Below are 14,292 nucleotides of genomic sequence, written 5' to 3'. Positions count from 1 at the left end.
CCATACATATTCCTTGTTGTTCTGTTCACCCAGGCCCATCAGTCTGAGCATCCAAGTGCTCCAGATTATGTGGAATGCTCCGCATTTAACGATGTGCGAAGCAACTGTTCCGCTGTTCTGCATTGAACAGCTGTGGCTCCGCTACACGAATTCTGATTGGTTTGTATACCGCAATTACTGCTAATCGGCATTGTGGTATACAAACCAATGCATAACTGTGCTGCCCTTCCACATTACACAGTGTTGGCTGTGCTCCACAGTTTTTGATTGGCTCGTAGACCGTATTTCCAGCCAATCGTGAATGGGGACTATGAGCCAATCAAGTAAGCTTCTCAGGGGGACAGGAGCCAATGAGAGCTCCCCAATACAGGCCAATCACATTCCGGAAGCCTTTTTGCACCAAAATAATGGCTTGAAAAAGGCTTCCAGGAATCAGTGATTTTACTTTTTGCAAGTTGCTTGCAACAACAACTTGGAAGGAAGAACTCTGAAGACTGGGAACTTCAGCATCGAGGAAAAGAAAGGAGCGGCTGCGGTGAAGACTTCGGGACTTGGGAGCCAGCCTGCTAGGAGAGGAGTTAGTGAGCTGAACGGTCTTTAGGTTCAGGGACCTTGCTTGCTGCTGCTTTGGTGGAGTGAGACTGGTCAGAAGGCTGGTGTTTATTTTGCTGCCTGTTGGATCATCGTTTGTGCCGTGGATTGTATTAAGCTGCTGGTGCTGTTTACATAGGTAGAGGTAAGTGACTGTTTTAGCTGCAATGGTTAAGGTTAATGTTAATGGTTAAGGTTAATGGTTAGGCAAGTATTTCCCTATCCTTAAAACTGGTATGTTAGCACAGATCCAGTTATTGTAGCAGTTTTCTAAGTTTATAAGAGCAATATTTAGTGTCTCTGGGCTGCTTGTCCCCCTAGTACCTCTGATACTGTTAATTAAGCAACTTTCTGAGTTTTATAAGAGCAGTATATAAAGTGTCTCTGTGTTTGTGCTGCTTGTCCCACTAGTGCATCTCTAAATGTAATTACCATTTTTTAGAGAAACTGTATGCCAAGTCAGGCCCTGTTCTAGCAACTTTCTAAGTTTATAACAGCAATATTTAGTGTCTCTGTGTTTGTGCTGCTTGTACCCCTCATACGTCTCTGAAAGTAATTGCTATTTTTTAGAGAAACTGTAAGCCAAGTCAGGTCCTGTTATTCTAGCAACTTTCAAAGTTTATAAGAACAATATTTAAAGTGTCTCTGTGTTTGTGCTGCTTGTCCCCCTTGTACGTCTCTGAAAGTAATTGCTATTTTTTTTTTTTTTGCAGAAACTGTATGCCAAGTCAGGTCCTGTTATTCTAGCAACTTTCTACATTTATAAGAGCAATATTTAAAGTGTTTCAGTGTTTGTGCTGCTTGTCCCACTCGGGCTTCTCTGAAAGTAATTGCCATTTTTTTGCAGAAACTGTATGCCAAGTCCGGTCCTGTTATTTTAGCAACTTTCTACATTTATAAGAGCAATATTTAAAGTGTCTCTGTGTTTGTGCTGCTTGTCCCCCTTGTACGTCTCTGAAAGTAATTGCTATTTTTTTGCAGAAACTGTATGCCAAGTCAGGTCCTGTTATTCTAGCAACTTTCTACATTTATAAGAGCAATATTTAAAGTGTCTCTGTGTTAGTGCTGCTTGTCCCCCTCGTATGTCTCTGAAAGTAATTGCTATTTTTTTAGAGAAACTGTATGCCAAGTCAGGTCCTTGTTATTCTAGCAACTTTCTACATATATAAGAACAATATTTAAAGTGTCTCTGTTTGTTCTGCTTGTCCACCTCGGACGTCTCTGAAAGTAATTGCCATTTTTTAGAGAAACTGTATGCCAAGTCAGGTCCTTGCTATTCTAGCAACTTTCTATATTTATAAGAGAATTATTTAAAGTGTCTCTGTTTGTGCTGCTTGTCCCCCTCGGACATCTTTGAAAGTAATTGCTATTTTTTTGCATTAACTGTATGCCAAGTCAGGTCCTGTTATTCTAGCAACTTTCTAAGTTTATAAGAACAATATTTAGCATCTGTTTGTGCTGCTTGTCCTCTAGTACATTTCTGAAAGTAAAAGCCAATTTTTTGCAGAAACTGTATGCCAAGAATTTGAGAGCATCATTTCTAAGTTTATCAGAGCAATATTTAAAGAGTCTCTGTTTTTGTGCTGCTTGTCCCCCCAGTACGTTGGGCAGGGCTTTGTCCAGATTTCTTGCACTAAGAGGTTGAGAGGTATGTCAGGATGGATGTCAGAAGTGAGTTATTTATAGTAATGAGATGATTTTAAAGTATTCGGTTTTGTTTTCTGGTAGCACTTTAGAGTGTAACTTGATTGTGCATTCTTTGGTCATAACATTTCAAAGGCATGATGTCTTAAATGGCACATTCTTGTAAAAGTATAGAGGGTCCTGGTTTTAAGTACCCTTTTTAGGCACCTTTGCCAGGCCCAGAACTGGCTGTAGGACAGGGGTAGACCACATCTAAAGTGGTGTATGTAAAATGCAGGTAGTATTGTCGTGTGTGTGTGTTGCAAGTGCATTTGTTAAGTTGGAAGTGTTTATCCTTGGCATGGATTTTGAGATATAATCAAGGGTGCTTTGAAAGTACTGAATGTCATGAAAGTCACTCTTCCTTTCTGCAACACTGGTTAGGTGGGCAAGTGAGCACCAGAGGAGTGAGTGTCATTGTCGAGGCAAGGAAGAGAATAATCTGATCGTGCAGGCCTTCATAGTAAACAAAAGGAGCAGAGATGAGCAAGAGAATAGGCTGCAAAGTCAGGAAACTTCCAGTGATATGGGTAGGTTATGGCCCTAATGTTTCATTTTTGTTTTTGAGATTTTCTAATTTTCCTTTCTGCACTATAGCCCCATTTGTTTGTCATTGTTTAACACCATTGTTTTGCAAACCTTCTATGTACAGACTGCCTAGATTACAAAGAGGACAGGGATGTAGATACAGATCGCACCCCAAAGAAGAGAAGATATACCATTTTTCAGCCAAGTTGGGCAAGTGCCTTTGACTGGCTTTCTATGAGAGTCAAATATGCCTTCTGCAAGACTTGTAACACAGATTTCACAATCCATCACGGGGGAAGACATGATCTGCAACGACATGCCAACACTGAGAAACACAGGCAGAATTGCAAGCATGCAGCTGGAAGATCTATGGTGGATTTCTTTGGACCTCAGAGTTTAGCAAGTACAAAGGTGGTTGAGGCAGAGGTTGGGTTTGTGTCTCTCCTTGCTAAACACAACTTATCATTTGCAGCAGGAGAACACATCCTGAAATTTATGAAGTGAGGAGAGGATCAAGATGTTCTCCAGAAAATGACCTGTGGAGCAGCAAAGGCAGCATGCTTTGCATGGGATGTTCTGAGGCCTCATTACCAGAATGATGCTGCAGCAGCCTGCCAGAAATCACCATTCTGTGTGTATATGGACCAAAGCACAGACATGGGAGATGACAAACTGTTAGTGATCCTTGCTGGTTACCTTGATGAAAAGGCAAGCAAAAATATGATAAGGTTCCTTCATATGCCAGAATGTGTGTCAGGAACTGGACAAGCAATGTTTGATGCTTTAATGTCCAATCTGACAAAATTTAAAATTCCCGTTTCCAACATTGTGGGCTTTTCTTCAGACAATGCTGCCTTAATGAGTGGAAAACACAATTCTGTGCTGTCTAGATTAAAGGAGGTGAAGCCCACAATGATAAGCATGCGGTGTCTCTGCCACCTGGCAGATCTCTGCAGCAAGGCTGCTGTAAAAGCACTGCATTCACCAATTGAAGAACTTATATCAGATATGTACTGCCATTTCAGTTCCAGTGCACAAAGACAACAAAAACTGCAAGAATTTGCTTTGTTCACAGATACTGACCCCCTTAAGAGCATTAGACATGCACCTACTAGATGGCCCAGTCTTGGTAAGGTAATTAGCAGAACTCTGGACATGTGGCCAGCTCTAAATTCATATTTTCTGTCTGCAGAGCCAAGGTCTGCTAAAATTGACTTAATTTCTAAAAACCTGCAGAGTCATGAAGTGAATATGAGTTTTCTGTTTCTTAAGTATGCACTTGAACCATTATTGGAGTTCAACATCCGGCTTCAGAGCCGAGAAAGCCAGCTGCTGACACTGCATGCCACTGTGCATAAACTACTGCAGCAGTATGCTGGCAGACTCCTCAGACCTGCAGCTGCTGTCAGACTAATCAAACACAGTGATGTGTCAGTGTTGGCTGACAGTAGCTGTGTTCTACCAAACAGTGAACTGCATATTGGCTGCGAAGTCAAGCAGTACATGAGCAGCCATGAGGGAGATATTGCCGGCACAGTCATTGAATTTAACTTTTATAAAAAAGTTACAGCTTTGTATGCTGCGGTGCTGCAGAAAATGCTGAAAAAGTTTCCCATGCAGGCTCACTTACTGAAAGATGCTGCATTAGTTATAAATCCAGCCAAAAAATTGGACATTTCTTCAGGACTTGTCAGGTAAGTTGGCTTCTGTCTGGGTGTGTGTGAAAATGATGTTGAGGCTGAACAATGAGTTTACCCAATATCAGATCGAGGACACGTGGAATCTGACAGGCCCAGTAGATGGGCCCCACTCATGTGTGTCAAAGTACTGGGCACACCTTCTGAGGGACCTTAGCACTGAAGGGAAACTGCCACTCTTTAAGCAGCTGATGATGAGTCTACTTTGCTTGCCACACTCAAATGCACAAGCTGAAAGAGCATTTAGCATGGTACAGAAATTCAAGACTGAACTGCGTCAGTCTCTGAGTGTAAAAACATTGAACTCTTTGTTGGCAGTTAAAATGAACGAAGAACTGGACTGCTGTGATGTTAAGCTGCCCAAACATGTTTTAGAGGCTGCCAAGAAAGCCACAGCAGCATACAATAAGTCTACATCTGACATATGACAGGATGCTATTTAACCTGGTCTAACTAAAATCATTTGTGTGACTTGTTATGTCTATGGAGGAAATGTAGGAAATGTGATTTTTATTTTTGTAAAGTGCTGTTTCATTTACTTATGATGTGGTTATGGTTGTTGTTTTCTTTCGGCTTTTCCCGGTTAGTGGTCGCCACAGCAGAACTCAGGTCCGCTAATGATTGGCAGTAGATTTTCACGAATGCCGAGGTGCCAGCTCAACATTCAACCTTCAACGAAGGCACGCCCATTTACGCATGTCTTTCGAACGCCCACCCAACAGCGAGGATTGCAGATAAATAAAGGTTTGGGATCTGAGCAGTGTGTCTTATTGAATTTTAAAGATGTTCTACCATGCTCCATGGCGAAGGCACGTTTCGTGCAGTGCGAAAATAGGATGCTTCACATTTTGACCATCCGTCACACATTGTTAGGGTCTGTGTTCCACATTGGCCTCTTAAGAGGTTTAGACATATGCCATCAGTTGCATTCCTTTATTCTGAGATGTCTAGGTGTGCTGCAGCCAGAAAATGATACAACTGAAGAAAACTCCGTCATATGATCCAGGTCCTCTTGACTCTTTACTGTGAATAAATGAAACATCATCATTCAAAAATCAGCTGCATTAGTGCAGTGGAACTGATTGAGGCTGTAATCACCTTGAAACACTTGAACACATCAGATTAAGAAGATTTGCAATTATATATATCTAACTCCACAGATGCACAATAGTGAGAAAAGGAGGAACTCCTCAATACAGTGCACATCAGTTTCACACAGCCAGCCATCCTGCATTGCCTACATCACAAAGATAAGTTTGATTGGTTATGTTTGGATAATTAGAACCCAATCAGCTGGCCCCAATCACTTGTAAGAAATCCATTTTTGCCACTGCTTCCCTGGCCATCCTAGCTGCTGCTGTTTAACTCCCTTCTTTCCAAGAGGTCAATGGTTCCCACATGCATAACTGCATTCAGTCTCCTTATTCCTCTCACTTTCAGCATGCCCACCTACTCCACAGTCTTGTCATGTTTCACTTTTGGGACCTTGTTCACAGCTACCACACTGTTTCTGTTAGGGCTCTTAGTCTGCAAGCAAACTCAATTTCAAATCACTAGTCTCTCACTCCCTTAAAATTGTTCATTCTCTGTTGCCCTTTTTTCTGCCTGTTGTACTCAATTTGCCCATTTCTTGTTTTATTCTCCAACTCACCCTAGCATTCCTACACTGTCTGCACTACTATTAATTGAATTTTCTTCTACCTAGCTAGCTTTCCTCATCCTTATTGTACCAGTTCCTTGCGTTGTCCTCCCTCCCTGATTTCATCATCTCTTATTCCTGCTTCCCCTCATTGTCTCTCCTGCTTGCCATTAGTCAGCTCACAGTGTCTACCTTTCCCTGCCCTGCCTTCTGCATTTTATTCTGCTTCCTCCTGACAGCCCCTCAGTTCCCTCCCCCATTAATCCACCTTTTTCCTTGGTTTATTGTCTTACTGGCCCATCTTACTCCTGCTACCTCTAACTATTCTCTCCTGATTTTCTTTATAATTCTTTCTTTGTGTGGCCATATCTACTAAGAACCTCCAGTCTTTCCTGCAGTCCCACAATCAGGATCCAGAGTATCTTAGTCTGCCTCTTCAGAACTACTCCATATCTTGCATTCTTGTTCCAGTCGGTACATCTAGCATACTACGCTCACTGCATGTCTCCTGTTTGCCTGCCCTCTCTTCCATCTACTGCTGCCTCTCACTGTAACAGTGTTCACCATGCTGTCATCTCTTTCTTCTACTGTCTGTGTTTCCCCTTTCTGACTGTTGTGTAATGTAGTCATGATGTTATATTTGACACTATTCCCCCTAAGTAGCCCTGTGGCTTTTATCTGTCGTAGTCTGTTTTAGGATTTTCTAGTAAACCCTTTACACTGTAACGTCGTAGAACATACTACATTACCCCAAACTGTGCATTCCAATACTTTTAGCCTATTTGCCATCCCCTACTTTATCTGTTCTGTTTCCTTACTATGCCCTTCTGCTGTTAGATTTCTTGAAATGTTGCCCCTGTCATCTGCCTTGTAACAGTTGCATTATTCTATGGTGTGCAGCCCTCCCCTCTGCAGCTAATTTCTAAGGAGAATGCTAGTTTATGCTATTGTGGGCTGTTGTTTACTAGCACAGTAACTTAGCTCTGACGTATTAAAAGTGCTCGAAGTACTGTTCTTTGTAAGCACATGTATTTCCATTCATCTGCTATCAATGATTGCTGCTGTTTTCAGTGTTGTATTAGTCTAGTTTTTCAGAGTACTAAACATCAAGTGATATAACTTATATTGCTGCAGGTTTCAGGGATGGAGGTGGTCATAAATGTGATACATTCTGTTTTTTACCCTTCTAGACAGATAACCTTCTGACTTCACCCCTGCCCACATTTTCCTATTTGCCTTCATCCAAGAGCAGTGTAAGAAAAGCATGGTTTCCTGATTCAGACATTTACAATGGTAAGTCTTTAAAAGTATTTTCACTTTAAGGGTCTGTAATCAACTAATTTGTTTAACATTGACTTAGACAAAGATGCAGTGCTAGGGTGGTGTTTACTGCACAGGAATGCAGGACTAGTCAGCTACATAGTACTTTACTAATGACATATTGTTTCTCTGAAAAACAGATGTTCTGTTTGTAAATGACAACATGTAATAATAAAATTGACATCCCATATTAATACTTTTAACATAAAATGTCTCCTGCTCTTTAAACCTTCCAATGCTGTACGACTTAATATCCCAGATCTGGGTCCTTGAGGCTGTAGCACCTCAAGGATCATGCTACTTTTGGGTGTCAGTATACTGTGCTCATCTTATCCTTAATACAGATCAAGAATATGAAGAGTAACAGGGACCGCCACTTTTTTGGGGGAGGAGGATGACTACCAGATTTTCTTGCCTTCACCCCTGCCCCCTCCCCCATCGTATAGGTTGGTTAGAGGAATATTTTCATGACTCAGTAACAGAACTATTGCAGAATCAATTCATTTATTATGCTTTATCCTGTAATGCTGGCAAATTTGAATGAATACAGCACATCCATATTCATTCATACCACCTCATGAATGTGACAACTGTGCTTTTTCAGATTCACAGTGGATTGTTTTGCTTGTTGTTTTATCAGCAGAAATGCAAAACAGCATGACACCTTCCTTAAAATTATGTATTTTCTTTTTTGCTCCTCTTCACACAGCTGATATCAGCAGGTCTATATTATATGTTCGAAGTTTGAAAACTTCACACGTTAAATAATCAAATTTAAATGTTCGAAGTTTCAAACACTGCACATATAATAAAAAAACAAACAAACAGAACTTACCTGACTAGTGTAAGCAGGGGGACAAGACCCCCTGCACCCCCCACATGGGGGGGCTGCACCCACCTCAACCCCCCACTCTTTAAATATACCAACTCTGAGACTGCACTATAGTGCAGTAAAGGGAAGCTTTCCCTTACTACACTGTAGTGCAGTCTCGGAGTTGGTATATTTAAAGAGCTGGGGGTGTGGTGGGCGCATCCTCCCATGTGGGGGGTGCAGGGGGGCTTGCCCCCCTGTCTACAGCCGTTAGTTTTGGGTTTGGGCTTTTTTATACATATGTTCAAAGCTTTATAACTTCGAACATTTAAATTCGATATTTTAGCATTCAAAGTTATAAAACTTCGAACATATGATATAGACCCTATTCAGCTGCCACTTGCCTTTCTGATCTGATTTTCATCCCATTTGGGAATGTCACCCCTCCCTCCCCTGCATAAACCATGCATTGTAGTCAGAATGCTTGTCCACATTTCTTCTTAAAATGTAAAGTACCAACTCATTCAATCAGTCTTTAATACAAGGATCCCCCATCCTATTTTAGAGATTGTCAATGTGTACCAGGAGTCCTTGTAACCTATTCCCTGGTAAGAAAAAATGTTGTATTTGACACATTTGAATGCCCATTCAGTTGGTTACTGTTCTCTATGTGTTTTACACTTGGAGCTTTTAGCAAAAGAAACTGCTCTTCAGGCTGAGTCCAATGTCTGCCCTGACTTCTCAGAGATTAATCCTTTTTGCTGTGATGCTGGGCAGATGCCACCTTTCCTCAAATGCCAGCTCAGTCTGGTTTAAATAGGGCTTCCATTCTCACCATCTTCAGAGGGTCATCATATTGATCACTGCTGCAGTAGCCTTAGCTATATGGGTTATATTGTGCCAAGGATATAACATCAAGCCAGCTTCCAGAGCTTCAGGGCACCATTTAAGTGCTCAAACGTTTAGGAGGCATGAGCTGAACTGCCTAAATAGACATGTCTGAACTTCAAGTCCTTCAAAGCTTGCCTGCCAAAGAAGAGGGCAAGCCTGTTGATGGTCAGCTTTTGTTGTTCCTTTGGTGGGCAGATAAGTTCCCTGTGGGGAAAAACCTTCCATGCTTTAATATTTATTGTTTTTTTATTCTTTCCTGGGGAGGAAAGTTATTTTTCTACTAAAAATTTGTGTTTTAATGGACTGTCTCAAGACTTACCTGTACTTTTGAACTGGTGTTCTCTGTCAGTTTTAAAAAAATTTAAAAGCATTTGAAAAACATTTTTTTTTCTCCAGAGAAATTGTGTTTATTTTACTGTTTGGTGCTGACAAAGTATATTAATGTGCTTTTTCATGATTATTATTATTGGGGAAACATGACCTTTTATAAGTACATTTTTACCAGCTTGTGCTATTTGTTTTCTACGGGAAAGAAGCATCATTTTCAGCTTGACAGTGGAACAAGCTACAAGTCCCATGATCAGCCCTTCTTCCAACCACAAAAAGTTAAGCAACCAGCGAGAGGATCAGTCAGAACTTTGGCTCCGAGGCTCTGACTCCTCCCCTATCCGTAATTCCCTCCTCCTTTCTAATATACCTCAAATCTTGTTTGCTGCATGAATCATCCAGACATGTTTCCATTTCTGAGAGCTCTCACAGTATTTCAGATAAGTGAATATTTTCCTACATTTAACTCCTTCCCTTTTGCAAGAAAAGTTTTTTTGATTGCTGTGTTATTACTATTTTTCTGTTGGATAAATCTCTAGGTTTTAAAAAGCATTTGGCTTGTGGACACAAAATCCCTCCCTAAGACCCGCACTGTCTCTGTGTTTCCTATTTAGATGTGGCCCACTTACAGGCTAATTGTGATATTTGTGCTGTCTTTGGGTTTGGGGCTGGTCAAGACAGGTAAGAGAATCTCATTTTGAAAGGATTACATTCCCCTCAGACAAGTTCTTCTTTCTTAATTATGTGTGCTGGATGCAGACAAGCTTAAGCATCCTCCAAAAGTAGGGGAGGAAAGAGAAGGAAAAAGACCAAAGAAAAGCACAAACAAACAGAAAAATCTTCAGAAAAAAATATCTGAGGAAAAAAGTTGGAAGAAAAGTGACTTGAAAAATTGAGGAAAATGTCCTCAGATCCAACTGGTCCTTCAGGTTCAGCACCTAAAATATTGAGAAAATTGGATCGACCTGCTAGATGGATCCAAACTCTCTCTTCTCGTGCTAGATATTCTCTGGAGCCAGTGAACCCTTGGCTCAATTCGCCTTTTATACAAGACAAATGCCCTTCCATACCTTCATCAATAGATTCATCATCTAGATCGATCTGATATACCAGAAGTCTTACTCAAATGGATGTTGACTGGCTGATAATGAAATTTTTGAGGCTACTGATCCAAATGGGAGTCCTCCCAGCACCGTCCTCGAAGAAAGGTCTGGGTACAGGTCCAACAACCCCACCACCTTTCTTTCCAGTACTGGTTTTTAGAGCTGGTTCCCATGGGTCCAAACCCTTCCAGTGCACCTCACTTGGATTTGAAAGTTCAGAGAGCTTCAGCATTGACCATGTCCCTTACTCTATCGACTCCATTGCTATCAGATTGAGATGAGTCTCAGGGCTGAAATGTCAGTGCTGGGTTCCTGGTGGTGGAGTTGACTTCAAGGTTTTCTGAGCCATCTTTTCCTCTTAGAACCTCAGCACTCAGCTTGGTTTCAAGGTCATCCTCAGAGCTGACTTTAAGTGGACTGGAGAGAGTTCCTAAAAATTCAACACAGGGAATACTTACTCAGTTCCAATAGCGACATTGTCTTTCGAGGCTGTTGAAAGGGCTTTGGCTAGACAGGGGACTTGAGACTCATTCTGGATCTCAGCCGTTTAAACCGCTTTGTGAAAAAGTCCAAGTTCCAAATGGTCACGTTACAATCCATTCTCCCCTTGTTGGAAAAAGAAGTATGGATGTGCTCCATAGATCTCAAGGACGCCTATTATCACATCAAGATAAACAAGGCCTCCAGGCATCATTTACGCTTCCGGCTGGGAGCCAGTCATTTTCAATTCCGGGCCCTGCCCTTTGGTCTCACCACAGCCCCCAGGGTGTTTACCAAGTGCTTGGCAGTGGTGACGGCTCACCTGAGATGTCTAGGATTACAGGTGTTTCCTTATCTAGATGACTGGCTCCTCACCGCCCCCACCAGGCATCTACTTCTTCAAGCCATGAGAACCACCTTCAAATGGGGGCGTCTGTTAGGAATTACCTTCATTTGGGCAAAATCTGTATTGCTGCCATCACAGCATGTTGCCTTTATCGGCGCAGAGCTAGACTCTGTAGAGATGCGAGCATTCCTACCCTTAGACAGAATAAAGGTGTTACAGGCTCAAGTTATGGCCTTATTGCCTCGCAGAAAAGCTCAAGCCAGAACAGTTCTGGAGTTGCTGGGAACAATGGCGGCTACCATCCTTCTAGTCCCTCTTGCCAGATTGCACATGCGAATACTTCAATGGCTCCTTTCGGCCCAGTGGTCATATCAGGATCTGCCCTTGTCTCATCTGGTTTTCATTACGGAGAGATGCAGACAAGATCTTCGTTGGTGGCTTCTCCCCTCCAATCTGAATCAAGGAAGATCGTTCATCTCCCCCGTTGCCACGGTAACCACGGACGCCTCCCAGATGGGGTGGGGGGAGCATTACCTGGGCAGGACGGTTCAAGGTACGTGGCAAGATCACGAGACTCACTTGCATATCAATGTTCTGGAGATGAGAGCAGTGCTTCTAGCGTTGCAGGCACTCCACAGCTTTCTTCCCCAGGGAACTATTGCAATTCTTTCTGACAATATGTCGGTTGTCTGGTATCTGAACAAACAAGGGGGAACCAAGTCCTATCCCCTTTGCAGGGAAGCCATGAGAGTGTGGAACTGGGCTATCGCTTCCCAGTGCTTTCTAGTGGCAACGCACATTCCGGGGAAGTCCAACATGATTGCAGACAGGCTGAACAGAGCTATTCTGATGCCTCATGAGTGGTCCCTGAACGATCGAGTGGAGTGACGGCTCAGATATTCTCCAGGTGGGGTCTTCCCTGCTGCGACCTCTTTTTCAGTCCCCTCAATGCGAAGTGCAGAAATTATTTCACTCTAATCCGTCCTCAAGGGGAGCTGCCCAGGGATGCTCTAGTCCACGATTGGCCCACCGGTCCCTCTCTTGCCAAGAGTGATTCAGAAGGCAATCTACGTGGGAAGCAGCATGATTTTGATAGCACCACTCTTGCCCCGTCAAGTTTGGTTCCCCTTCCTTCGGAAATATGCGGTGGATGGGCCTTGGATCCTGGACCCAGCTCCAGACCTATTGACTCATCAGTCGGGACAGCCTCATCCATCCCTCCGAACTCTCAGACTCGCTGCTTGGCTACTCCACTTCCTTCCTTAGTCAGACAGCATAACCTTACCCCGGAGGTACTACAGATTCTGTCCTCCTCTCATAAGTCGTCTATTAGAAAGATTTCTCTAGTAAATGGAATGTAATTTGCTCCTGCCTTTTCTAAAGATCACAATTCCAGTTGTTTTGTCTCTGGTACTATCTTTGTTACTTCTAGTAAAGATGGTTTAGACTTTGATTTCCATTTCTAGTAATTGCTTTTTTGGCAGCCATAAAATTAGACTCAGCAAGGCCTTACTATGTGTGGGCAATTCTGTTCTATATCAGCTCAAAAAAATAATTTCCTTAGTTACACCAATTTGATCACCTAATCTCCAACAGAGCAGTCTGCAGGGAATCTTTAAAGGCTGCCAACTCATTACACTCCCAGAAAATATCTTCTCAGTTAACTCTTTTTTCTCCAGAATACCTCCAACATTTGCTTTCTAGCTGAGGAAAAATTCTTTGCAGTCTACTTGGAGTGCAAAAATACCTATGTAAACACTTCCAAGCAAAGATCCTAAATATTCTAGACTTTGTTGCATATTTGGGAGAGATACATATATCCCCCCATTTTTTTTTGTGAATTGCTTATCCAATCTCTCTTCCCAATCCTTTCTAACCTCCTCTGATTAAATCTTATAGTTATCATGCAATATTTTATATGCTTTACTAATTCCTTTCTTAGCAGCAACGTCTGTTCTGGATTCTACTAAAAACTCTACCAGTGCTGTTTTTTTATTTAGGATCCCCTCTATTTCTTTTTCTTTGCCTATATTGTGATCTCAATCCTTGATAGGGAAGACAGTCTCTAACCTGCAGTCCAAATAAGATGTTCTTCATGTTTCACTGTTGCAGTCATTACATTTGGGTTATCTGCTTGCAGGTAGCCCTCAGTCGGCCTGATTAACAAAGTCTTGGGTCCTGCGTCGGTTGCTGTTCCTTCTTCCATGACGTCATGTCATCAGAGGTATAAAACATGCAGCCGATGCCATTACACCAGTCTTTCTTGCCGTGCGGTGCCCGAAGCAAAAGCAGTTTGCAAGTGCCAGTCGGCCGACTCCAGAAATTTTCGTTTTCGAGTTTCAGAACCGAAGTCTTCAACTAAAGCTAATTACCCCGTTTTCTTGCTCCTTACCGATGTCAGTAAAAGTTAATAATTGCATTACTTGTGGAAAGCAAATACCTTATAAAGATTTTCATTCGTACTGTATTCCTTGCCTAGGCCCTGACCACGACGTACCTTGCTGTCAGTTTTGTGCTTTATTTAATCAGCGCACTATCCGTCATCAGTACATTTTCACCTCTAAATATTTCGGTTCTTGGTTTAATTATCCAGAAATGTCGTCGGTTAGCCATCCGACTACCAGGATTCTGAAAAAATGCAAAGATAAAGGCAGAGACAAGCCGCCGAGGTCCAAAGCTGCTGACGACGCTTCTCCTAAGTCAGAAGCCAGTTTGCCAGTACTCAGTGAGGCGCTTTCGCAGCCCCTGATACCCGCTACTTCTGATTTGTAGGTCTCTACTGAAACCCATTCTGAGTCCGGTATGCTGCGAGATGCTTCAACTATGGAACCTGCGGATGTCTCTACCTTGGATTGGTCCGGAGCCGCTGTGCAGGC

At 42.4% G+C, this 14,292-nt stretch overlaps 1 protein-coding gene across 1 annotated transcript in view; it reads left to right on the top strand.

The window, feature by feature from the left end:
• Positions 1 to 14,292, top strand: part of SPATA6 (spermatogenesis associated 6) — a 1,891,174-nt gene that overhangs the window by 937,628 nt on the left and 939,254 nt on the right. Inside the window, exon 8 of the mRNA XM_044085978.1 lies at positions 7,329 to 7,431. Coding sequence (XP_043941913.1) covers positions 7,329 to 7,431 — 103 coding nt within the window. The remainder of the gene's footprint in view (positions 1 to 7,328; positions 7,432 to 14,292) is intronic.

This window comes from Protopterus annectens, chromosome 10.part0 (assembly GCF_019279795.1).
Source record: "Protopterus annectens isolate FY-2018-M chromosome 10.part0, PAN1.0, whole genome shotgun sequence".
Taxonomy (NCBI): domain Eukaryota; kingdom Metazoa; phylum Chordata; order Ceratodontiformes; family Protopteridae; genus Protopterus; species Protopterus annectens.
The sequence above is the reverse complement of the archived record's forward strand: the minus strand, read 5'-3'. Positions and strand labels throughout refer to the sequence as shown.